Below are 26,113 nucleotides of genomic sequence, written 5' to 3'. Positions count from 1 at the left end.
GGTCAGGCTGTCTCCTCCACTCTTGTTTTGTCAGAACAAGATCCTATTTCTTGTCCTTCCCACTGTTTCTGTGTCCAGTCTGTGTTCTTGTGGCATCCCTGGCTGCTGCAGGTGGCTTTATCAGCTCCCCAGGCTTCAGTGTCCCTCCAGGGGCTCCACAAAGGGTGCAGAGAAAACCCCAGCAGGATTCCTCACCTTCAAGTTCCCAGGAGGACAGTCAGCTACTCCTGACTCTAACATATGTGAATTGTGAAGTTTGCTGCTGTCCCCTGGAAATATTTAGAAATCAGGAGCTTGTAATAATTCTGTCAAGTAAATCATGCTGTATTCTTGGTGTTATCTACTTAGGAAGGCGCTTTCTGAAGGAATCCATGTGATGGTTGTTTTTGTCTGGATCAGACCTCAGGCCAACAGGACCTGCTTATATAACAAGAGTTGATTTTATAAACTGAAAGAGGCAAAAAGCCCAAACACATAATAGAGAGGAGAAAATGCAGCTAGAGGGGCTGCTTTTCAAAACACTCAAAACTGGTCTCTTGGCCATATGAAAATCTTTAAAATGCAATTAAAATGTAAACTATTTCACTGAGATGCCATAAAAATCTTACCATTTCAATGTTCTTAACACCTAAGTAAAACACATTGTAAATCACTTTGATCTCTTTTGTGTCTTAAACAATGGCTCTAGAAGAAATCAGTCTGTTTTAAATTGAGGAAGACTCAATGTGTGCATGTGTGGTGTCTGGTGTTTCCAGTGGCTGCTGAAGAAATCCATTGCAGTAAAATTCTTCATAAGCAGAATTCATATTCTAGTAAAAACCCTTTAAAAACTCCAGATCTATTATTTTAAAACAGATCAAACATTTACAGTTTATTAATATATATTACTGAAATATACAACTTTGTATTGATTAAATAAACACAGATAGAACTGTAAAAGAAATACTTTTTTTTTAAGTGCCAGAAATATGTTTTGAACTAGAGCTAGTCAATGAATTGATCTGTTCTTTGCAATAAAAGAGTATAAATGCCACATGGCTAAACCTTTGTAGCCTGATAAATAATCACTGGAGCACTGGTAAGCTATATAAGCTGGATCATAGAATATTAACCAACTTTATTGCATTTCATGGGTCTCTGGATGAGTTTGGATGTGAGAAATGAAACTTCACCATGGCTCTTGTTAAATGGAGGAAGAAGGATTTCACAATATTCTTTTGGTGCTGTCACAATCCCATTTTGGGTCCCCTGGGAGGAAGATGGAGGCAGAATTTACCACTGAGTTGTTTTGTCATTAAGGACACATGTAGGGAAAACCAGAAGTCATGGTGGCTTGTGTAAAAAAATAAATCCATAAAAAAATAAAAAGTAACAAAAACTGCATCAGAACATTTCATTTGGGCACATTCCATGGAAATATTTGGGGTTTTCATCTCATAATGACATTTCCAGCACTAAACTTTTAAGTGAAGATGCTCAAAAATTCAAGCAAAAGCTTGGTTCTTCCCAAGTTTGTTTTTTGGGGTTTATGTATATGTTTGGTCTGGTTTGTTCTAGAATTGGAGTGGTTTTCTTGAGCTGGGGTATGATTTCAGTCTGGGAAGGAAGGAGTCTTCCACACACATCTCTCTATTTATGAACCACTCCTATGAAAAAGAAAAACTAAGAACTTCTCATGATGTGACTCAAAGGCAGTACATATGGATGAAGCTGATAAAATGTGTCTCCAGAGCCTGCTTATTCCCAGAGTTCATCCAGCAAAAATGTCAGCTGAAATCCAGGCTGCTCCATGCAGAGGAGCTCTCCTGCCCAGGTCAGCCACATCCAGATAAAAATCATTGTTCTCAGACCAAGAAAACGGGAACACCTGGGATATCAACTGCTTGTTCCTCACACTGCACATCCCAGAGCTCTGAGCAGCTGCAGGTGACAGATCTTTGCAAACACTGGCTGCTGGCAGGTTCTGTCCCAGGGACAACTTCCTAAATCTCACTTTCCTCAAAGACTTCCTCGGTGGTCTCTCCAGTGGTGACCTCTCCCTCGCTGCTGTCCGACATGCTCATCTGGGGAGGGCCTGGGCTGGCCTCTGTCCTCTGCCTGCCCAGCAGCTGCTTCAGCTGCATGTCCCAGGGCTTGCTCACCTCCAGGCAGAAGTGCTGCTTGCTGCTCAGGTGCTGCTTTTTCCGTTTCTGTGAACATTTCCTCAGGTATTTTATGTTTTCCCCGACAAAGCAGAGTTTGCAGCCAAAGGGATCTGCCAGCAGGAAACGGGACCACTGCTTCTGCAGCTCTGCTTTCACCTGAGGGGAGGAGAAAATAGTCACTGGTGATGGCATGTGGGCAGCCTGTAGTTCACTGACACTAATACTGGTTGTAAAATAAGAGCTTCCTGCCCCTTTGGGGTTTACCTTGCACCCCGTGCTTGGAGGGGAGGAACAGATTTGTTTGCTAAATCAATCTGAAGAGTTCAACCTCTTCACCCTGACTTAAGAAAGTTTTTCCTCTGTAAATGTGACATGTGAGAGTTCAAATGACTCCCCTGTTTACAGCCTGCTGCGGCGAGGAGGAGGAGGAGGAAAGCCCAGGGGTGTGCAGTGAGGACCACACAGCTTTACCCAAGTCTTGTGCTGGTGTAGCTGCTTTGTTTTGTTAAAACATTTATTGGCAGCCTGATGGAAACCCTCAGCACTGAGTGTCCCCCTGCCTGTGCTGCCCTCAGTCTCAGCTGTGACATTTCCCAGGTTCTGCCCTGGTACCTAACTCTGAACTGCACACAAAGTGTCAGCAAGGTCTCCTCACAGCTCAGGCACACACAACAATCCTTCTCCAGCCCCACAACCAAGGACAGCGCTGCAGCTCCAGGCCCAAAAAGTGCAACCAGCAGGGAATTGAGGAGAGCAAGCTGGGAGGATGGGACTGCATCACCTGCAGCTGGAATTGCACAATTCAGCCCAAGCTGGAAATGGAGCAGAACTGATCCAAGTGGGAAACTCCTGAGCCAGGGCCCATCCTGGGTGTACATTTTGCTGCCTAAGATAAAGAACTCCAAATGTGATCACTTCACGTGGAGCTCAGGGGTAAACTCAGGGCTCAGCCTGACTGACCACACATTCTGGGGTTTGAGCTGGTTAAAGGGGGGGTTTCAGGTGACCCTAAACCTCCAATGTCATTTCAGACCCCCCAGGCTGTCCACACCTCCACAGTGCCACCACCACTCAGCCTTCCATGGAAAATCTTTGCATTTGAGTCCAAACCTGTGCTAGTTCTTGCTGTTCTCTTCACTCAAAACAATTTTACCAGCTCAAAAGAATGCATACATGCTCTCAATAAGCAGAGCTGGTCAGTGTGTTCATCATCCTCAGTGCCATTAATGTACTTTACTAATGAACTAAAAACTTGTCTCACAGCATTGTGTCTTACCTCTCCATTAGCAAAGCAATAGAGAACTGCTACCAAAAAACCCTGTAAGAGAAAGGGAGTGAGAGGAAAAAGTCAGTGTGCAGGAAATACCTGAAGGTACAATTTAAATGTGACATTAGTGGTAAAACCATAAATATAAACAGTGTTCCTTAATGTTCAAAAAGGAAACTAGTTGCCTGCATTTATTTATTGATGAAGTACCCAGTCACTTGTTTTTGTGAAGGTCCTTGGCAAGTGCAGGGCACATTCTGTGCTGATGCTGAAGAATACATTACAAAACCCAGTTTTATCTTCATTTTGCTACCCCATAATGGTTTTTTCCAAACCATTGCTGTTATACTGTGACTGCTGCTATTTCCAAATGTGGTAAAATGAAAAAGACACAGCTTGGTTTCTCATATTATCTGTATGCTTGGTTGTGAGTGATTCTCATTTGGGTTCTTTTTACAAATTATTTCTATATTAAGTGATTGGTGTTAGTTCAAAGTTCAGCTACACTGAGTGTTGTGGCCATTTGGAATTGCTGTTTTTCCTTTGAAACTGATTTAGATAAAAACCTCAAAAAATCCTACAGATACAACTTGTTTTAAACCAAGCCCCAAATTATTATTTCCATTTGCCTCTTTCTGTCTGTGTTTGATCTCAGGCTAAAGCAGATTACCCAGGCTGCATCTCAGCCCCACAGACATGCAGATTTATTCCCACTGCTTCAGGAAATGCCCTTTTTTGGTGTGTCTAAAGGCATCTGTGCCACAAGTTCTGATTAAGAGAATAAATACTCTGAGTCCCAAGGAAATATTTATATCGCAGCTAAAAAGGTGCAGTTCAGTTGACAGCATTCAATTGTTCTCATATTTATCCAGAAATGTTTCTGCTTTGCCCAGACATAAGTTTAAAATTAAATTCACATACACAGAAGCTTCAACATTTTTCATTATATCTAAAATTTACCAATAGCATTCTGAGCCTGCTGTTAATTTTCTAGCAGTCCTGAATTATTTAGAGTCATTAATTCCTTAAGCATATGTGCAGTTTATCTGCCACACCATTGGAAATGGGGACAGGAGAAATAGCAAACAGAATTGCTTTCTCCATATATTTTATTTCTCTCTTTTTTCATGCTTCACCTGGGTTATGGGAGGAAAATATAGTTAATTAGAGTTAATAATAGGTGATATTAAGTACAAATTGTAACATAATAATTACATCACAAATATATAATGTAGTTTCATTTAATATTTTAAATATTAAAATATCTTAGAATATATTATATCAAATACAAATTTCCTAGCTTAAAAAGCAACTTTTTATGCAGAACTTCTCCTGCTCCTGGAGGCAGTTCTCTTTTTTGGGGGGCAGAAAGTTCATGGCTCTGCTGGGTGGTTTTTTGTTCTGAGTATCAACTCTTAAATTTGACCTCACAGGCACCTCAAGCAGAAAGAGGATTTAAACACTCCTGAGCCTGGTGATAACCAGTGGGAGAAAGGCAGGGGCTCAGGAGCTGCCTGTGTGAAGCTCCCTGGGCTGATCTCACTTTGTAAAAACCTCTGGGAATGTCGTTCACTGTCGCTGCAGGATCAGAGCAGGAGCTGTCAAATCCCACCAGGAGCTGGAAGACTTCACTGATTATTTATATTTGATGCTCACTTTATATCCTGGTTTCTTTCATGCTTGCTCATTTTTCTCCCAGTAAATTGATTTTCACACTTTGAAACCTTTCCAATGTGTTGTGACTTCCCCAACACACGTGTTCAGAATTATCCCAGTGTGAGTGAAAACACAGAATCAGAAATTCAGAAGAAATGTTCATTAGCACCAGTAGGAAAGGACAGATGCACACATAAGCCTCCCTGTTGTTCTTCAGTTCTAATGACAGTTGTAATGTGATAAATTACTCATCAGATAACCCAGTTATCTCCACCAGAAACCAGTGGTTTTTTCCTGAGGGTAACAATTTCCATGCACAAGCGAGCCAAGATATTTAGATTGCTCCATTTCCTAAAGCAAAGCAGCATCATACCTACAACAGAACTCCTATTTAGAATTTAATTTTGTGCTCCTTGAAAATGTTTGAGTTAAACCTTCAGCTGAGATCCCAGGGATAATTGTTTTTCTTTAACAAAACAGTTTAACTGCCTTTTAAAACTACTGAGAAGATTTACAGACTAAACAAATGTAATTGGGTACAGTTTATGTGCTTTTTGGCTAATCCCTTCATAAATAATGCTGCAGCTAAAAAACAGAATCTGCAATAAACATTGGCTAAGATCTCTGGGTATTTTTTAATGGAGCTTGGCTTCTAAAGCATGGCTTGCTGCCAAGCACATGCATGTTTCTCTAAAAGGAGTGAAGTTTGTGTTCTTTAGCAAGGATGAGTAAGCTGGTTTATATATCAGATTTCTTTGTACAAGCCAGTAAATAAAATCTTCACTTAAAATGATTCTGCGCTTTTAAAATAACATCTAGGCACTGCAACCTCTCCAAGTAAGGCTATTTCTAACCAAGGAACCCTTAAGTTCCCTTCCAACCCAAATAATTCTGGGATTTTGTGAACACCATGTCAGCAGGCTCCTTGGGGTTGTGGCTCTCCAGGAATTCTCTGCTGTCACTTGGGACATTTCTCCCCTCAAGCTGTGGTGGAAATTTTATATATTGAGTATAAGCTCAGTAACAGTGTCAAAACACTGCTGCATACATACACCAGAGCACAGGTGGATATATGCAAAGGTTGAAACCCAGGATCATCATAAACCGTGGGAAAAGTGCAGCAATGGGATGGCTTTGTGCCTCAGGCTGCAGAACAGGGCAGCAGTGTCAGAGCAGTGAATCACTGAGGAGCTGCACTTGGAGCCACAGACATCACTGGGCTTTGCAGCAAATACAGACCTGGAAATTGCTGTGCTGGTGTCCCAGGGAGATCAAGGCAGGAAGATGTGGGTAAAGGACAGCTTTGCTGAGCAGGTTCATCAGTACTGTCTCAACAATCACTGAGCAGGCTGCAGAGCTCAAGACAGAGGCAGAGGCAATGTTTGTGCCAGTGCCCAGCTCTGGCCAGGCAGCCTGGAGAGCAGAGTCCCAGGGCAGCACACCCTGTGCTTGAGTGGCCACCAGAGCATCACCCCTGAGCTCCAGTAACAGCTCCCTCTGGAATCTGCTCTAGGAGCTGGATGTTTTATTGCAGTGGGGCTCCTTCACCCCCTCAGCCTTGCAGCTGAGCTCTCAGGGCAGAGTTCACATTCCCTTCCTCACCCCAGGCTTTTCCCACTCTCCCCAAACTAAGGCTGAGGCACTGAAGAGGAGCCAAGTGCCTGAACATCTGTAAAATCCTCCTGACTCGATGGGTGACACATTTCCACCTGCAGATGCTGGTCCATCCACAATAGACATGATTTCTGTTCCATCCATGTGAGGGCTCTGACAAGTTTTCTCCTAAAACTAAAAACTGATGCAATGTACAGCACTTTTGTGGGTGCACACCTGGGAGTCCACTGGCTCACTTTGCAGATAAGGTGAACAAATTTGGGAAAAGGGAGCCCAAACCTTGGATGAGGCAGACATTCTCAAGGTTATGGTTTTGGCTGGGAGTGTTTTAAATGGACCATTTGAATCCTGTTTTCAGGGGTCTTTGGTGAACTGTTACCTATTACAGAGGGCAGCTTTTTTTTCTGAAAATGTCTGACTCCTTTTTTTGGTGTTTGGGACTATCATTTTTGAGTATGCAGTTTGTGAGTGTTTTATCTTGTTAATGCAGCAGAGTATTTGGAGACATTGTAGGTTGGGATACAATATTAAATTAAATTTACTTTAACTGTAGTGAGCAGCAGATGCACATGGATCTATGAAAACAATGCTTGCAAAACAGTACTTACATGAAATGAGCTCATTGTCAGCTGAATGAAAAGTCTTATATGTCTTGAAAGTCCTTCCACCTGTTCATCAGTGATGAAGGTAAATACAAATTCGTGGATCCCCAGCAATGGGATCAGCACAAGTGTAGATCTTGCCAATCTTAAAAAGAAAATGATTGTTGTATTTTTAAACATCCTTGGTGCCAAAAAACAAAAAGTCAAAGAAATTATTCCAAAAACTTGCCCTCAGTATTCTGACTTTGGAGTGGTAGTAGCAGTTTTGTGAATTATTTTGAGAATAACGTGTGCATAAATCTGTGGAAAGTGTAGTTAAAAGGCACATTGTAAATGAAGTGTTTTCCATGGCACATCCATGGAATAAAGTAATGCCTGACTCTCCATCAGGCTACAAAGATAGTGCTAGAGGGCTTTTCTTTTTCTTCCCAAATTTCAGTGACAAAGGGAAAAATGTGTCACAAAAATGTGTCACTGCAGCAGAGGGCAAAGTGAGAGGAGATACCTGGGACCAGAGATCTCACTGCACTGAGAAATGTGAAATTTTCACTTTGTGAAAATGCCCCAGAGCTCAGCACACAGGTGCTGACTGCCTTTGCCTCTCAGACAGGAAAATGTCTGGGGAGCCTGAGTCCCCATTCTGAATATCTACTAAGAATATTCATCATATTCTGAATATCTATTCAGAATATATCTATTTCCCACATTCTGAATATTTATTACACCTGGTGGTGGTTGGTACATCTTAAGGGAAAACTGACAAGTTTTTGATGTGATAAAATTTTTAAAAAGAGGCCAGAACTTCTGTGTCATTTGTTACATACCTGTATTTGTAGTCATGAAAACTCATTTGCTGAGCTTTTAGTTTGGAAATCAGCATTCTGAGAATTTTTAAGAAGATGACAAAGTTAACCTTGAAGGAAAATACATATGGTTTACTTACTGCAAATGTTATGACACTAATCAGTTAACTGTTAAATAAATGTATAATTGATATTAAACACTTGCAAAACCTGCCACCAAATAACTGGAATGCAGCTGGGATGAGGTTGGAATACAAGCAGGTTATTTTCACATACTAAACATGCAAAGTTGAGTAACTTAGCATTGCCTTATTCAGGTTGACATATAATTTGATACATGATCCTTCAGTACAAAATTACATTTCAATTTTTTAATACACAACCCTGCTTCCTCATTTTTTGAACAAAGCTTTATCTCTTCTGTCACTTTATGTCTCCCATGATATTTCTGTGGTCTTATTTGTTCCAAAATTTTGAAGGACAAAAATGGCACAAATTACAAAGACCAAGGAGGGAGAAAAAATACAGGTTATAGAATTCTTACTGCAATGGAAAACAACATTGGTCCTCGGATGATCCACCAGATCCCCATGTGTTCATTTGTTCCCCAGCACCTGGAGAATAATTAAAATATAATTACTATCATAGAAAAAAAATGTTAAAATGCTCACATAACTTGTGTATATATTTCAAAAGGAACTTGGTGAAGTTCAATTTTTTCAGGTGCCCCCCCCAAAAATGGAATAAAACTAGGAAGAGTTTCACCAACAGCTCTGAAGATCTTTTCACATCAATAAGGGTTTCCCTAGACCATAAACGTCTGAACTGTCTGGCAAACTCCTTGAATCCACAAAACATGACACCAAACCCTCATAATGGAATTAATCCTACTTAAATTATCTGTCTGAAACTGGAGACTGGAAATGAGTAAACTGGGAATTGTCACCATGCTTCTTGATCTGCTAAAAATTATGCATACTGTTTCCTTGAAGCTGTCTTTTTCCTGTTTTAACCTTCTGATTTGTCCTATTTCTTCTTGCTGATTAGCCTGAGGTTCTGTGGGATCTTGGCTTGTCATTTACAATTTATAACACATCTGACTCCATAAGGCCGTAATTATGGTTTGGATGTTGCTTATTACCCATGTTGGCATTGCAAATAAAATTCTCTAGAAACCACAAAAAGTAAGAGGAGAATAAAAGATTCCATAGATAAAGCAGAAAGGTTATGTGATGTCACCAACAGCATCACTGAGACCAGAAACTGGTGCTTGCCAGTGCATGCTGCTGTCCCTGATGCCCTCACCAAATATCAGCTCTCTGTGACTTCCAGGTTTTGTCATGAGCCTCCATTACAATTCACTTTTTTTTCTTAAAAAAGTGGCAGTGAATCCCAATTGAACTAAAAGTCTCCAAGGAAAGCACTGGTCTCCTCTCCTCTGATGGATGCTCTCCATGAAGGTCTTGGTGCACACAATTTGCTTCATGTAAATGGATGAACATTGGAAGTTCATTCTACTCCTTGCTAAAATGTGTAAGTAAATCTGAGAATTCCTTTTTAAGGAAAGTTTTTTAATGTAAAAGTACTAAAAGGAACCTTGAAAATGTAACAAGCATCAATAGGTGCTGTATAATCTGATAATTTGCTGCTCAGTTCTTGTGTCAAGTACTGCCAAGGGCTTTCAGCCAAGCAAGCAGAAAGTCAGGATTCTAAAGAACATTTTATTTAATAACCTACCCTGTGTTCTCCAGTTTGGATCTGCTTATTCCCCAAGGGCCCACAAACAGGATTGGAACAACTGAAAAGAAAAGAAGAGTCCATTCCAGCCAAGCTTGTAGAAATGTGTGGGGAAAAGATTTTTGCTTTTCAGTTTTCTGTTCAGAACGGTACAAAAATCAACTTCATCCTGGTTTTCCCCATTTGAATTTGTAGTTCAAACACAAAATTATTTTTTGTGGTATAGTTGAATCTTGCATTTTCAGACTGATGAATACATTCACACATGAGCACACTCCTGATCTGCTGAAATCTCAATTTCTGACCCTGAGAACTCAAATTGGCACTCGAGGCCTCACAGACCACCCTGGGCACAGCTGTTGAATTTTAAAGGAGTTTTCAGTGAAGGCATGGAATGCTGCCTGGATATTGAAACAGCTGACAAAGGATTGTTGTCCTGGACCCCTCCAAGAGAATCCAAATCCCCTCATTGTTGCCCCCAGCCCTTCCTGGAGATCACAGACTGCAGGCTGAAAACAAAGCCCCTAAAGGATTTCTGCATTATTCCAATGGACTAAAGCACAAATCTCAAATCATCAGCTACAACAAGGAATGTTCCACTGAATTCTCAACCCAGTAACACACAGGGGATTTCCTGCTGGAAGAAATCAGAGCTGTGGGTCCAGAGCAGGGATATTCAGGATTCTGGGACTCTAACTGAGGTGATGGAGAAAGCTGGAGTGTGGCAACACAGAGAAAGGGCCAGAAACAAAATACTCCCCAGGAGAATAGATTTGTGAGTAGGTTAAAGGGGGAAAGAAATAAAAGGGGTCTCAGTTGGGTGGGAGATGGTGCAAAGAGAGGGTCTGCAGGAACACCTGGGGCATGGAGAACAGAACAGAACTCAGATCCAGGGGGATCTGAGGAGGTCCCATGAGGAAAGGTGACACCAGGATGAGGAGGGGGTGATGTCAAATGCAGCTCCTGTGCACAGCTGAGGAAATGGCAGTGTGAGCCCTGGGCCAGGGGTACTACAAATGGCTGTAAGACATGTCCCATCTTAGCAGGGATTGTAATAAATAGAAATAAAAAGTAAAGCTAATTTGTGGGAAAAGCCTTTAGAAAATTGGTGAATGTGATGTGACCAATGGATGAGGACCAACAGGAAAATAATCATTATTATTATTAATAATACTCTTCTGATAAGGAGGAAATTTCCTAACAGAACTTGTCCCCTGCAGTTTGAAGAAGGATTGAAATGACTGATCCCTGTTCCCACAAGCTGGTGATCAAAGCAACGAGGGAATTTAGAGATAATGAAAGAATAAAACAACACCAAACAGCACAAAGAACAGTGGTCTTGGTGCATCAGCAACCTGTGGGCTCACAGAGCCAAGGGTCCTTTAAAGAGGAACATGAGAGGGAGCAGAGAAATCCAGGCATGAATGGTGAGGACCACTAAAGGAATTACCTTTAAATTGTCTTTATTTCATAGATAATTCCTGACATCTAAGACCTGGCTCACACAGTGTTTCAGATTGTCTCCTAACTTAAAGCACACCTGGGAACTTTCAGGTGAGCTGGGAAGGGGAGCATTTAAATGAAAATTGCTGATGATTTTTGCTGTAGAGGTTTTCTATTTCAAAGGGAGGAAATGAAGGTGCTGGTAGCACCATAATATTCAGTGATGACAATATACAGCCCAATATAAGGAAATTTCTTTATCTGCCCACCAGGCATCTGTTTTCTTATGAAACAATTCCCTCATTTCCTGCTCAAGCTGAACTGCAGCCAATGAACCACTGCTGACATATCTCCATTTACAATTGCTGGCTAAGAAACTAATGAATAAAACAGAATTCAGATTTATTTTTTTTCCCCTCCACTGACTCAGCAAAGCACCACATAACCAGTGCTTGGAAACAGATCTGGACTTACCCCATCCTATCACGATGTATGTCTGTAGCAGCCGCCTTTCAGAGAGCACCACAGTTATCAATAATGTATGCAGATAAATCCCTTCTACTAAAAGCCAGAAGTAATTTGCCCCAACAAAGTAATGCATGAAAAACTGGGCAGTCCTGCAAATGATTACAATCTGTGGGGATGAGAGATGAGGAGTCACTGTAAATATAGATGTCATGATCTGCATGTGAGAGTTTTTATTGATGAGCTGTTAAAATAATAGTCATTAACATCTTGCAGGTAATTTCCCTTGTTGACATGGGCAAGCTGCATTCCCACAACAATGTACAAGAATAATTTATTCACAGTAGTCACAAATGAGATGTAAATAAGTGCCAAATAAAATCAGAGATTTCTTTCTAAAGGCTGCAAGGTGTGAGATGTTTTGCTAAAGTGGCTGTTTCTGAACATTACAATCAATTAATATGTTCTTTCTATTCATTTAAAATAAATCTCTTACAATCAGGATTTCATCTTGATTATCCCAACTTTGATCCACAAAATCTCAGCATCCAAAGCTCAATTTACAAACACCTCAACACTTGATGCTGTAGGGCAAATTTCCAAAACTGTAACTGTTCTGAGCACTGGAAGCACACATTTACTATCAGCTATGAACTACCACGTTACCTCTGGACTCAGGTATAATATCCATCCAGTTTCATCATTTGGCCTTTTGGAGTAAATATTGTAGTAGACAGAATCTTTTATAAGAACTGCTGCTGCACGCAAGATAAAGGATGCAAATAAATTCATATGGATGTAGTTTCTTGTGCAGTGAAGTTTTCTGTGGGAGAAAAAAATAGTGTATGAATCCTCTGGAACAGATCTAATTTGCAGAAATAAAAGTTTTTAAAAAAACAGCAGAAACCCAGTAAAACAACTGTTTCATTCTTGTTGTTGCCATCAATGGATTCTGCTTAGAAACTGCATTTGTATTGCTCCTTAGCAAAATACAAGTTATTTACATGGAATCAACAGAGCAGTTTGGGTTGGAAAGGATCTTAAGGCCCATCTCATTCCACCCCTCCTGCCATGGGCAAGGACACCTTCCACTAGATCAGATTGCTCCAAGGCCCATCCAGCTTGGCCTGAAAATCTTCCAGGAGTGGGGCAGTTTCTCTGGATGACTGTGCCAGGGCCTCACAGTAAAGAATTTCTAACTAATATCTACTCTAAATCTACCATCTTCAGCTTAAAGCCATTCCCCCTTGTCCTATCACTCCATTCCCTTGTCCAAAGCTCATCCCCAGCTTTTTTTGTAGCCCCTTCAGGTACTGGAAGTCACTGGAAACTAAAGAAAAAAATCAATTTCATAAAAAGAAGAATATGAATACAGGGCTCTGTACATTTAAAATGCATGTAAATTTATACTAACCTGAGTAAAGAAAGTATAAATAGAGCCAATACCAGTGAGATGAGAGAAAAGTAATATCCTACAGTGTATAGCAGCTGTAATGTGGTGAGGAGTTTATGTTCTTCTTCCTGGGAACAAAGAAAAATTATGTAGGCAGGGGGACAGAGCAGAAACACAGCTCAGAAACTTTGGGGATTGTCTTCTTTGAGTTTCAAGGAGCCAGGGCAGGATGCTGAGCTCTCTGCACTGCCTTTTGAAATCAGTGTATGACAGAGACACTTGCACCCAGAATTTCTATTTAAATACAAAGGCACTCCCAGAATATTCCCAATTTCCCCTACAAACACCATTGGCAGTCCAAACCACGGCTGAGCCTTGCTGTGACTCCAGGGTGGGTTAAAAGCTGCAGAGAGGAGCTCAGTGAAGCTGCACACACCAGGGTGTGTGGCTGCAGCCACTGCCAGCTGTGTCTGAACAGTTCTGAGAGTCAGCTCTGTCTGACTTCCCTCCTGAGTTCAAAGGAAAACAAATAATTATTAAATCAGAGCTGTCCTGAATGTCTTTGAATGACAAATAAGACCTCAGAGGAGGAAGGGAACTGCTCCCACTTTCAGAGATTATCATGGAACACCCTGAGCTGAAAGGTACCCACAAGGATTGTTGAACTCCAGCTCCTGGCCCTGCACCAATTTCCTTCCAATTTGCCTAATTTAACATTTCTTTCTCCTAAGTTTTTTCTATTTTAGCTGCTTATGTCTACCTTTCAACTATTCAAACTTCTGGCCTAGGGAAAGCATCTCTGAAGGGGGAATGAGATCCAGGATCTGTAGCTTTCATAATCCCAATTTGGCCAACAGAGATTTTCTTGGAACCTGTGTCTTTTCCTCAATGAATTTGCTGTTTTTCTTGTTCTACTACTCAGCACCAGAGACTTCAGCACTGCCTTCCTGCCAGCAGTTTTCTCTAATAATTTGATGCTTGTGAGCCAAACCCCTCTTGAAGGGGGTGAAAGTGCCCAGGGAAAGCAGGAGATTCCCAGCTGTCAGTCCCTCTGCTCTGTGGAAATATCCCAGCAGGTAAAAACCTTGTAAGAATCTCAAGTTATATCTTGGCTATTTCAATTTTGCAGCAAAAAAAACCAAAGCACATGAAACCAAGCTGATTCCTCTGATGTGTGAAGATACAGGCTCTGGGTTATTTACAACATCTTGGGGGGTTTCAATTATATAAAACAAACAGGTACAAGCCCACATTTAGTGTTGGTAGAAAAACTGGTTAAAGCTTTCAAAGAAATTGCCTGCTGTCACACAAGATAAAATAATATGTCTTGCAGAAACAAATATGCTATCCAGAATGGTCAACAAACCTTGGAAAACACTCAGAACTTATGAATAATTATTATATTTGCATAAATAAACTGAAAGTTTGGAAATCCATGTATTTACTATATAAAGAGCTCAGTAAAAAGTAGCAATACACAGAGATACTAAACTAATAATGTTCCATAACTAATCAGTAAAGCAGTGGCACTTGATAAAGTAAGAAACAGCACTTGGTCAGTATTAAAAAGTCAAAAATAATGGTAATAGTGCTTACCTAAGAGACCTAATTCTGACATCTGCTAGGCTGAACTCCATGGCAAAAGAAGTTTGGCTGACAAAGTCCAGCCCCTGGCCTGATGCAATATGAGAAATACAGGAAGGATGGTGTTAGGTGAGGGTGAATCCCCCAGTCTCTGAGCAGCCAACTTTGAAATAACCAATTAACAGCTCATGAAATGCTGCAAGGCTCAGAAGGGAAGGTGTCTGACTTTGACAGACTAATGTGATGTGGGAGATGCTTACTTGCTTGACAAGTTACAGTGTTTTTTTCTATTTTATTAGGACAAAATCAGCACATGTGAACACTGGACTCTGAACAGAAAATAACTTGTGGCATCTAAAGCAGAAATCCCCTTTTTCAATATTTTCTCTTCTGCTTCTTATAAATAAAATAACAGCTTTCCATTTGGCAATTTAAATGAAATCTGAAGATCTTTTGCAGGTATTAAATGGAAATGTTTTGTCAGTTACTCAGGAAAGGATTAAGAAGATTAAAGTTTTCAACCATAATATAAAACATACTTACATTTTTTTGGAAATGATTTTTCTCAGAACATTCTGAACTATCCCGCCAAATGTCTGTGGAATTTTCCTTTGTTTGCCAAATCCCTTCATCCAAGCAGACTCTGTATACATGTCCTACACTTCCTGAAAGTAAACAGAGTTTTGGTTTGAAAGGTCAAAACAGAGATTTCATTTTTCATACACATCTGAAAGATTTCTGCCTTACACCTCCACAATAGACTCCACACCATCCATACTCAAAAAAAGAATAAAACCCACTTTTCTTTTGCCTTTGTCAATATATTTTTTATATTGACACAGGACAAAGTGGGAATGTAATCCAGCAGAAATAAATTCCCAAAATGTGCCTGGTTTTTACAGGCAAACCCACACAGTACAGCCAAGACAGAAGCCCATCTCTCACTTTATTAATTTTTCCTCGTTAAGCTCATGAATGGGTAATTCATTGAGCAGGATTTGCTTGGGGAATGCTCTTTCTCCTGATGCTGCAGGCTGGTGTTTCATTTCTGTGCTCTGGGCCCTGCAGCAGGTGGGGTGAACTGATGAAGATTTCTTGGTTTTCCTGCATTATTCCAATTTATTCTAATTAGGAATTTGCCCAGAGCATCAGAGGAAGGGTGTGAGGACCCTGGGTTGTGTTTGGTGTTGTCCTTAACAGCTGCCATCTGTTTATTTCTAATCAGACCTGAGCTTTTCCAATCATTTTTGAGTTTAAGGGTGGTAGCAACAACCAGAATATCTCATTTTGCTCAGCTCAGAGCTGGGAGAATTGCTTTGGGAGCACAGTTTATTGTGATGGAGCAGGATGATATGAATACTTAAAAAACCACTGAAAAAACCTTAAACCATCCATGAAATGTGATCAGAAATTTTGCTTTTGTAGAAATTCAGACAGAAAAAAAGTCTCCATTCCATGGAGGCAAGATGCTTTTGTTTATTATGAAGAGCTGGGTGTGTTCTGAATGGTTGGCAGAAGAAGTTGGGGAGATCAGGTAGAAACTTGGTGTCTCACTGCTTATTAGCATCAAAATTATTTATAAAATTATTATATTTATAAATATAAAATACATTATATATATAAAATATATATTATATCTATATTTTAATATATATAATATACAATCTATATATAATATGTAAAATACATATATAATATGTAAAATACATATCATTTTAGTATACATAATATAATATTTTATTATATATAATATNATATATAATATGTAAAATACATATCATTTTAGTATACATAATATAATATTTTATTATATATAATATAATGAGTTTTATATATTTATATATCATATATATGATTTTTAAATATTTTATATGATATATAATATATATCATATAAAATAGACTTTATTTATAAAATAGATTATCTTATTATTATTATATTAGATTACATTACATCATATCTTATATCTTATATATTATGTTTTATATTATATATTACATATTATATTTTCTATTATATATTGTTATTATATATCATATATATTTTATATATTGTATTTTTGTAATATATTATATATTATTTATTATATAAAATATTAAATATATAATTATATTTAATATAATATGTTTATTATATAAATTCTATAATGTAGAATTATGTTTAATATTAATTATATAAATTAATTAAATTTAAATTAAAATTATATAAAAATAGAATTATATAAATTATATTAAAGAACAAACCAGGTGTGGTTTGGGCTGCAGAAAGCTGGGATAAGCAGCTGACAGTAGTCTCCCATAAATTAAAGGACTTGGGCAGAATGGTCCCTCTGAGGGGAATCAGAAAAGCAGCTCAGAAAGGGAATTTAGCAGGATTCAGAAATGCTGCTCTGTGGTGACAGCAGGGCCCTTTCATTCCTTCCTGGGAATCTTGTTTGGTCTCCAACACTTTTTCTCCTGGAGATGATTTGTTCCCCCGTTCCCGAGAGGCTCCCGCTGCATTCCCTGCAGGAAAGGGAGGCTTGGGAGGCTGCTCTGCTCCCCACTCGCTGCTGCTCTGCTTCTCCTGCACCGAGTTTGGCTCTTCCAGCTCTCTGGAATCGTGTCTGGGACCAGCAGGGACCCCAGAAACTGAACCCTGAGTCTTTTAATCTGAATAAACCCTGGCAGTGTGGTTCTGTGACCTCGCAAATGCTCCTTTACAGCAGAAAACACAGAGCTGTGGCAAGCACAGATGGAGAAAAATAGCAAAAAACATCGAAAATGATTCTGTGCCTCAGTTGAGAAGTGGTAGAAAGAGGTGAGACTTTTCCTCCCTTCAGAGGACACTGAATTCCTTTAGCTGAATTCCTGGCACAAACTCCAAGACAAGGTACCACTTCCATGTTACCATTTTCCAGCCACGGCAAATACGAAGGACAAGGGACAGAGACATTTCCTGGGGGTGAGTAAGGCCAGCAAACAAACTGATCAAATGTCCCATTGCAGTGTATTCCTGGGGAGAGAAACAAATACAAGTTTTACAAAAAGCTGTCCAGACAATGGACAATCATGGAAACCATTTCAGGTAACCTGCAAGCTCCTCCAGAGTAACAAGATGTTACAGATAAATGCTGTGTATTCACTGTGCTCCATGCACAGCACAGAAACAGGAGCTGCCCTTCTGCCCTGACTCCACTCATCACCTGAAGGCTTCACACTCCCCACTGAGGTTAAAATCACCAGGGAGCTCACCAGGGTCTGCAGATTCCTTCTGAGGGACAGCACAGGGACAGCTCCAACCTCTGCTCTGTGACAGTGACAGGAGCCAGGGAACGGCTGGAGCTGGGCCAGGGGAGGTTTGGGTTGGATTTCAGGGAAAGGTTCTTTCCCCAGAGGTGCTGGCACTGCCCAGGATCTCCAGGGAATGGTGACATTCCCAAGGCTCCCAGAGCTCCAGGAGAGGTTGGCTCCCAGGGATGCCCAGGGTGGGATTGTTGGGGGGTCTGTGCAGGGACAGGGACTGCACTGGGTGATCCTTGGGGATCCTTCCAGCTCAGGGTGTTCTGTGGTTCTGTGATTTGATGATTGTATGATCCTCAGGCCTCTGTGGTCCAAATGTAAGAGCCAGGTCCCAGCCATGCTGTCCCTCACTGGTTTTGGTGCATGCAGCAGTTGGGTAAATGGAATATATTCCACCTTTCCACCCCTGTGACACCAGTTCTCAGCTCACACCCCCTCTGTCACTCTCTCACAGTGACCCCTTTAAGGCTTTGGGCAACATCTCTTACTCCCAGAGAGATTATCAGAGGTTATACCTCTGGTAATATCTCAGAGTAACTCAGTTTTAATCTTCAGTTATCACATCACCCACAGACTGGAGGTTAAAATAAAACATTTGAAAATGAAGAATTGAAATGGTGCAGGCAGGTGACAGCAACATAAAATAAAACACATTAATGGCTGCCCTAGTGTCTTGGTTTGTTTCTGTCTTTTTTTTAAGATAACACCAAAGTTCTCTCTTAACTTTAATGTTTTTGTTCATCCTAAACCAGAAGAGAATATCCCACTTTATTTTCCATAGTGCTTAGTAATACTTTGAGAAAATTGTGTAGAAAAAAGAACACAGGGAGCAAGAAAGATATCTCTGTGCTATCTCACCAGCATCTTTTTGGGGTGCTTCTGCTAAAATGCAGAGCACAGGATGTACATTCCTACTCATTCTGCTGTACCTTTGAGGCTGAGCATCTGTGTTATGATCCATGCAGCTGTTAGCATTTAGAGCTGCACTTTTATTGTTCTTTTCCCCAATTTCTGTTTGTTCAAGTGTGGACTGGGGAGGCTGCCAGGAGAAAAAATACCTATTTTTTATTTTTTTTTTTTAATTTCATTAAAGTTTAAGTTCTGAGTCCCTGTAGTTCTCTAGCTCACCCACTCAAAACTACTGCCCTCTGATACCTTGCTGGGTCACCTGGCTTAGTTCTAATTGCCACCAAAGCCATCATTCTCTGCTTTCCTGGCAAAAGACATTGTTCTTTTCCATCATGCTGATGTTTCCTGCACACCAGGTGCTCACCACAGGCTATTGACTTCCAGCTGCTCTCTCCTGTTCCTTTCTCCCCTGTCAGCATTAGCTGTAAGCCATCCTGCAGGTGTACTGGCTGGGCTGATGGATGATTTGCTTTCCCTGCTTCCCATAAAATCTTTGGTCCCCTCTGCAGTCCTCATCACTGTCTTGTTCCTTGACTGTAGTCACACAGTCAGCCACTTATGGAAGCTTCTTTTCTCTAGATTTCTGTGGTTTCCCCTTCACTATTTTCCACAAGTGGCTCTGACTTCTGACCCCTCCCAGTTTGGAGTCGCCAACAAATTTGGGGAGGGTGCTTTCAATGCCTGCCTATAGCCAGTGAGTCCAAAACAGAGAGCACAAATTCACTTTTCATCTTTCCTTGGTGAACAGCAGCCACACCTTGGGCTTCTCCAAGTGCTCACACCAAAACTGTGCCATCCTCTCCAGGAGACAGACACCTAGCTGGGCAGAGTTTATACATTTAGGAGTATATAATTTTACATTTATACATTTAGGAGTGAAATAATGATGGATTATGAAGTCTCCTTTAAGCAAACAGCAGAAAACTTTGAGCACCCCGTCAAAGGAGGGAGGTGTGAATTCAGGAGGAGACACTCTAGGTGTGCTGCTCTTCATCTAAGCATCCAAAACCACAGAGAAAGGAAAAGAAACAAGGGACTTTAGGCTAATATTTGTGTCAGGTGAATTGTTTACATTTAGAACTTAGGAACAGACATACAGCAAGATTTGCACATTCATCATTGTTACTCAGTAAATGTTTCATTGTTTAATTCCTTACCACTGTCTACAGATGATTCCTGCAGCATTTTCAAGCATTCCTGTTTATATTTGTTCCATCCAGTAGTGGTTTTTTCCAGCAGAGAACCTTTGGCCTGGGAGTGAAAATACTGTACAGGAGAAAAATCAGTCAGAATATTTTAGTCCTTAATGACAAGTTTCTCTCTATTTTAAGAAATTCTGGTCTGAGCACAGAAATAAGGAGAGAAGAGGAAAGGAGAGGAGAATGGAGGAATGGTAGGTAAAAAAGGTCTAAAGGGCTTTTTGGTTTTAGAATATTTTTCAAGATAATCAAGCACACCTGGTTGAGTAGTATAGAAAAAAACCCACAAAATTGAACAAACCAGGAATGAATAAGCAATGTTATTTAGGTACTAACACCTCTGGTGCATTCTGCACTCCTCCCCAGCATTTCACAGACCATTTATTTTACCAGCATTTGCAACTGTGCCATTGACACCTTTCTATTCTTCTTTTTATTTTTTATTTTTTTTTAAGAAACACTTTTGTACATTTTAGTTTAACTTGCCCATTTACAGTGTGTTGCCCTTTCTGCCTCAATAGGGCACCACTTTACTTTCTTCTTGTGTCCAGAGGTGAGAAGAGTCTTCACCCTCTAGATTTCCTACATAATAAAATGACAGATAATATCCAGCAGAACATGTGGGCTGTGAACTTCACTTTTGTTCCTTTAAACCTATGGTTTGTTTTTTATTTTAATGCAGAAAAACATATTTATTTACTTTCAAAACAAGAACAGCTAGGTCTTATGCAAGATCACCATTTCATGCATTTTTACTGTGTAAAATGTTGCCTGCTCAATACTCTGCTTTTAGTTTCTCAGCTAATTTCCAGACACCCCACTTTAAGCTTGAGGGATTTGAAAGGCTATAATCATTCTTCCCTGGATGGGCTTGCAAGATAAGGAGAGAATATTTACAGCAGCCATGAGAAAGGAATGCATGTTTCCAAAATAAAAAAGCATCTTGACATTTCCCTCATGCAGGCCTCAAAACGTTGGGAGCCAGGGGAGATTCTTCAGACACTTGTGGGTCAGTGAACCTGATTTGAAGAGGCAGAGACGTGGAGATGACGCATTTGTGGACAGGACTGCTCGGCTGAAGGAAGAACACCCCGGTTTCTGATAAACAAATGTGCTCAACAGCCAAGGAAATAGAAAGGAAAGTTTGCAGTGGCTACCTGGCTTGGCTGGTCCCATTCCATCAGCCAAGAGCTGGAGACACAGTCATGGAAAAGTTCACTGGGCAAGAGTGAGGAGCAGGTTAGGCCTAAATGACAATTCCACATCACTGCCTGATGGAATTGTCCATTCCCTCAAGTCTGCAGGCACAGTCACACTGGTCACTGCCAATGTAAATACTGTGAGATAAACTTGTTTTGGTCATGTAGCCAATACCTGGTCACTGTCAATGTAAATACTGTGAGATAAATTTGTTTTGGTCATGTAGGCAATACCTGGTCACTGTCAATGTAAATACTGTGAGATAAATTTGTTTTCTACCATAAAACTTTCTGATGAAAAAAGCCAAGTCTGCACAGAATTAAAGCTGCAGCTTCCAACCCAAAAAAAAGTTAAGAGCTGTCAGCTCTTATTTTTATTTTATATTTTTATAATATATAATATATTATATGATATATTATAATGCAATATAATATATTGCAATATAATATATTGCAATATAATATATTGCAATATAATATATTGCAATATAATATATAATAAATAATATCTAATACATAATGTATATTATATAATACACAATCTATAATATTATATATTATATATTATATATTTTATATAATATATTTTATATATATTTAAAATATTAATTTAAAATATAGTTAGAAGGACATCTTTAAAAAATTTAAATTATTAATCAAAACAAAACATTTCACAGAGTAGCTGTGGCTGCCCCAAGTGTCCTTAATGGTTGATCTAAAAGACTAAGAAATCCCCTTAGGTTTATGTTTCAAAGAAATAATAAAGAGATATTCAACAGGAATCCATGATAAATTGAATGGCAGCAGCTTGTGAATTGATTATCAGATACTTATGGAGGGACTACCAATAAAAATAGGCTGAAAAAAGCAATATTGCTGTTTGTGCATGACTATTAAGGGTGCTGGGGCCTGCACCCTGGGGAAAGCCATAAATACAGAGAAAGGCTGAGGAATGCTGGCAGTGCCTGGGAATGAGGAAAATCAGCTTCCATTCCCTTCTTGGTTTGAAAGGGTTTGATGCAGGTGCACCAGGGAGGAGATTTCAGTCTTTTCTGCAGTGGGACATCCTGTTAAGGCCTTTCTGCATGAGCTGTGTGTTTATAGTTATTTACCATCCTGTGAGAGTCAGAGGATGTCCCAGGATATGCAGGGATCACCCAGTCAGCTCCTGGTCCTGCACAGACCCCCCAAGAACCCCACCCTGTCCTGAGGGCTCTGTCCCAGCACTCCTGGAGCTCTGGCAGCCTCAGGGCCGTGTCTGTTCCCTGGGGAGCCTGGGCACTGCTCAAACTCCTTCTGCCTGCAAAACTCTCCTGATATCCAACCCAAACCTCCCCTGACCCAGCTTCATGCCATTCCCCCTGGGACATGGGTCACAGAAGGAGCATTTTGATACCTCTGAGCTGCCACTTGAAGGCAAAGCAAGCAGACTGGGAATAAGGAAAAAACTTTGGAGGGAAGGGGAAATGAAGTGAGGCACCTTGATGTTCTGTGTTTCAGTGAAAAGGAGTCAATGAAAGGTCAGAGGCAGGCCTGCCTCGGTGTCCTGCCATCCATGGCTCCTCAGGGAGGGGACAGGGTCTCTGAGGAAGAGGGTGGTCTCTAGTGTGGGTCAGTGTGAGGAGCACAGCGATCACTGCTGCATTCTGCAGGCTTTCCTGGTTTGATGGAGAAGGCCAAGTGACAGAAGAACAGAATTACACAATGATTTGGGTTGGAAGGGACCTTAAAGACAAGAAACATATTGTTCCAAGGGCAGGGACACCTTCCATGATCCCAGGTTGCTCCAGGCCCTGTCCAGCCCGGCCTTGAGGAGTCCCCGGGCTGGGCCCTGTGTGCTGAGAGGAGCCACCAAACGCCTGGCACCGGCTGTGACTGCACACCCCAGGACAGCTCCGTGACGATCCAAGGCTTGGCTTAGACACAGTGCAAGTTCCATGCTACAAATACAAACTCCAGGGAAATTTCCCATCATCTCAACCAGCGGGAGCACACAGCTTTTGATCTGTTGAACCTTTCAGCTGCCATTCGGCCGCTGCTTTTAAACAGCAACTTCTGACTCGGGAAAATCAAACTCAGAAACTCGGCAACTCTGATCTTTTGTCCTACACTGGACATCATTTCATGTTGTCTGAAGTTTTTTGGTAAAAAAAGAACAGCCTCAGCCTGCCAGCCTGTCCCCTGCCTGCTCTGAAGTTCACCCATGAGGAAATTTAATCAAGATTCCCTGGAAGTGTCTGGCCATTTATTTAGATTGCACCAAGAGGACATCACTCTTTAGAAATTTGTTAGATGTATAAGAAAATGCTGCTGGAAGCTTTCATTTGGGACATGGATTCTATTTGGTTGCAGAGAGGTTTAAATTTAAGTTTTTCATAACTAACCCCAGTAAAGTCAGAATTTCACCCTTTTAATTTTTTTTATACTAAGCTAGCAGTGAAATGAAATGCTCCTGTTTATTCAGTGTGCTCTTATGGACAGAAAAAAGCCCCTTCAATTTAGGCATAAACTAAAAATAAATGCTGAAAAATATTTATTCATTCTTTCAGCCATGATCCAGGTTTAGTCTGATGGATATTTTCCTAGCTATAGATGTTTTTGCTAGAAAATACAGATATAGTGATTTATGGCTGTTATTCCTTTAAATGTTTCTTTCTTACGAAATAAAATATAAAGAAATACAGCTCGTATTTCTTGAAACAATTTGCAAGAACCACTATGACAATTTAATTCACTGTGATTAGTCTAGCAAAGTTTTGATCTCACAGATATTTTGGGAGATTTTCTGTTAGCACTGATGGAACTAATGCTTTGGCTGAGGTGTCTCACAAATCTGAGAGTTTCAGTTCTAGAAACAGAAGCTCTAAGCAGAGAAACTCCAGATTTGAATTATATGAAATTATTGGGATTATTTTATTTTAAAAAAAGAAAAAAAATAAAAAGAACAAAGTATTTATATCCTCATAATTTTTTCTTCATAAGAATGTTAGAAACACAGATGTGTTGGCAGAATGCAGCTGCAAACTCACTTTCTTAGAAACCCAAGAAAATGGAGATTAAGTGGATAGAAATACCTTCTTATTTTCAGTTTATTGTCTTGATGCCCATACACATCATAGAAACGTACCCTAAATAGATGTGTGAATTTTAGTTAAATTGAAATTTACCAAATGTCAGTAATTGTTTTAAAAATTTATTCAAATGAAGATTGATATTAATAAATAGGGATTACTAAAAATCAAAATCCCAAAAATCTATATGAAAATTTCCTTGAAGTGAATTACAGAGATATTTTTTCATTAAACCTATACCCCTTCCAAATTATAAGGTAAGGAAGAAGTAAGCATTTCAAACTTTGTAAAGATTTAGGGGAAAAAATAAAAATAAAATGGTTTAATGGATTTCTATAAGAAATAAAGGCAGAAATCTCATACAGATTTATTTGCTTTCTGTGTGAAGGTGAGGTGCAGGATTCAAAGCTCACAAGTCAGAGGCTAAAAGGTTGTGCCAAAAACAAATCAAAGCTGGGTTTAGAACAGAGAAAAAAACAGTAGAAAAGAAATGTGATTCATAATAGTATTTTTATCTGGTAGGAAAACTGAACAAAAAAATGTAATTCAATATTGATCAATACTGGTATGAAAAGTGTGTAAATTGTAAATATAATTTATTCACTGTATGAATGAGGATTAATAGAATAAAATTGTAATAAATGACCTAGCCAGAGAGAGTTCTAATGTAAAACTACAGCTTTGCAGCCATTATTTCTCATGACTGATTAGTAATAAATAGAAGATGTTATGTCAGAAGGATTTTTGGTGCAAACACGCTGGTTGTGACAGTTAAAATGCTACATGCTAGGAATTCACTTTTATACTTTTTGTATTATTAATTGTTGAATTAGCTTACCTGTTTCACAAGAAACAGTACCATGATGGAGCTGGCAGATGTTGGAGGGATCCTGGACCAGAGTCCCATGCTGGAATAGAGAGCAAGAAGTGTCACCATGCCCATTTGAATAAATCTGTCCCCAGTATTCTGATATTTCACTCTAGAGATCAATTCTACTTAAAAAAATAATAATAAAAAAAGAAATAAAAATTAAAAGTCTTCTTTTATGAATGCCACCATTCCATGAATCTTCTTTCCAAATAAGTGAGGAAGTCTCCTTAAGTGTTTAGCTTTGCTAGACTCCAGCTATGTTGTTTTTTCTGATTAAAGGCAGAGAGAGCTCAGTCTAAACTTCACAGCAACTCTGCTTACTGTAGCTGGTCCATTAGCCAATAAGAAGTTAGAAAACTATTAAAACATTAAAGGGCTGATCCTGTTCCTTGAAGCTCCACAGGAATTTTGCCAGTGATTTTTCCAGAATGCAATCCAGCTCCAGAGATACACATATATAAATATGTATAAATATATACATGTATATAAATGTATAAATATATTTATTCACACCTCATGAAACCAATAAAGGACACCTTAGAACACAGAAAAAGTGTGTAGGAAGCTTGCTGACCCCAATTGTCTGTCAGAAAACTGCTCAGTAAAAGTTGGTTTTATGCTTTTTGATCATATTTTGTCAAATGTGCAGGATCAGGGAGAATCTAAATATGAAAAAATAAAATGTTAGCAGCAGTTAAGTTTTACTACAGTTGTTGTGATGTTCAGTGATGTTCAAAGCTTCAGTTGCCAGGTGGATTGTGGCTGTCTTGGTGTCACCTGCAGATATTTGGTTTACACACCTCTCAACTTTATTCCAGCAAAAATCACTGAATATAACACTTTGCTTGAAGTAAAGTCCAGCAAATCGATTTGCT

The 26,113-nt window shown here is 39.7% G+C and overlaps 1 protein-coding gene across 1 annotated transcript; it reads right to left on the bottom strand.

The window, feature by feature from the left end:
* Positions 1-282: 282 nt before the first annotated feature.
* On the bottom strand, positions 283-25,638 carry GLP2R (glucagon like peptide 2 receptor). Its single transcript, XM_015645809.3, has 13 exons — positions 25,206-25,638; positions 20,056-20,164; positions 17,598-17,702; positions 15,252-15,373; positions 13,146-13,252; positions 12,398-12,554; positions 11,741-11,900; positions 9,824-9,884; positions 8,631-8,700; positions 8,108-8,196; positions 7,290-7,428; positions 3,421-3,462; positions 283-2,300 (listed from the first exon to the last, which is right to left on the bottom strand). The coding sequence occupies exons 1-13, from the start codon at positions 25,308-25,310 to the stop codon at positions 1,983-1,985; spliced, it is 1,584 nt and encodes a 527-aa protein (XP_015501295.1). The 5' UTR covers positions 25,311-25,638; the 3' UTR covers positions 283-1,982.
* Between the last annotated feature and the right edge of the window lie 475 nt (positions 25,639-26,113).

The sequence above is a fragment of the Parus major genome, chromosome 18, assembly GCF_001522545.3.
Source record: "Parus major isolate Abel chromosome 18, Parus_major1.1, whole genome shotgun sequence".
In the NCBI taxonomy this organism is placed as follows: domain Eukaryota; kingdom Metazoa; phylum Chordata; class Aves; order Passeriformes; family Paridae; genus Parus; species Parus major.
Note: the sequence above shows the minus strand (reverse complement) of the source record. Positions and strands in the feature narration are given on the sequence as shown.

Excerpts from the sequence above, each read along its gene's own strand:
- GLP2R (XM_015645809.3), bottom strand. The coding sequence starts at position 25,310 with ATGGGCATGGTGACACTTCTTGCTCTCTATTCCAGCATGGGACTCTGG. Across the intron at positions 20,165-25,205 it reads TACTGTTTCTTGTGAAACAG|TATTTTCACTCCCAGGCCAA; the intron begins GTAAGCTAATTC and ends TCTCCTGTACAG. Across the intron at positions 2,301-3,420 it reads ATTGCTTTGCTAATGGAGAG|GTGAAAGCAGAGCTGCAGAA; the intron begins GTAAGACACAAT and ends TCCTCCCCTCAG.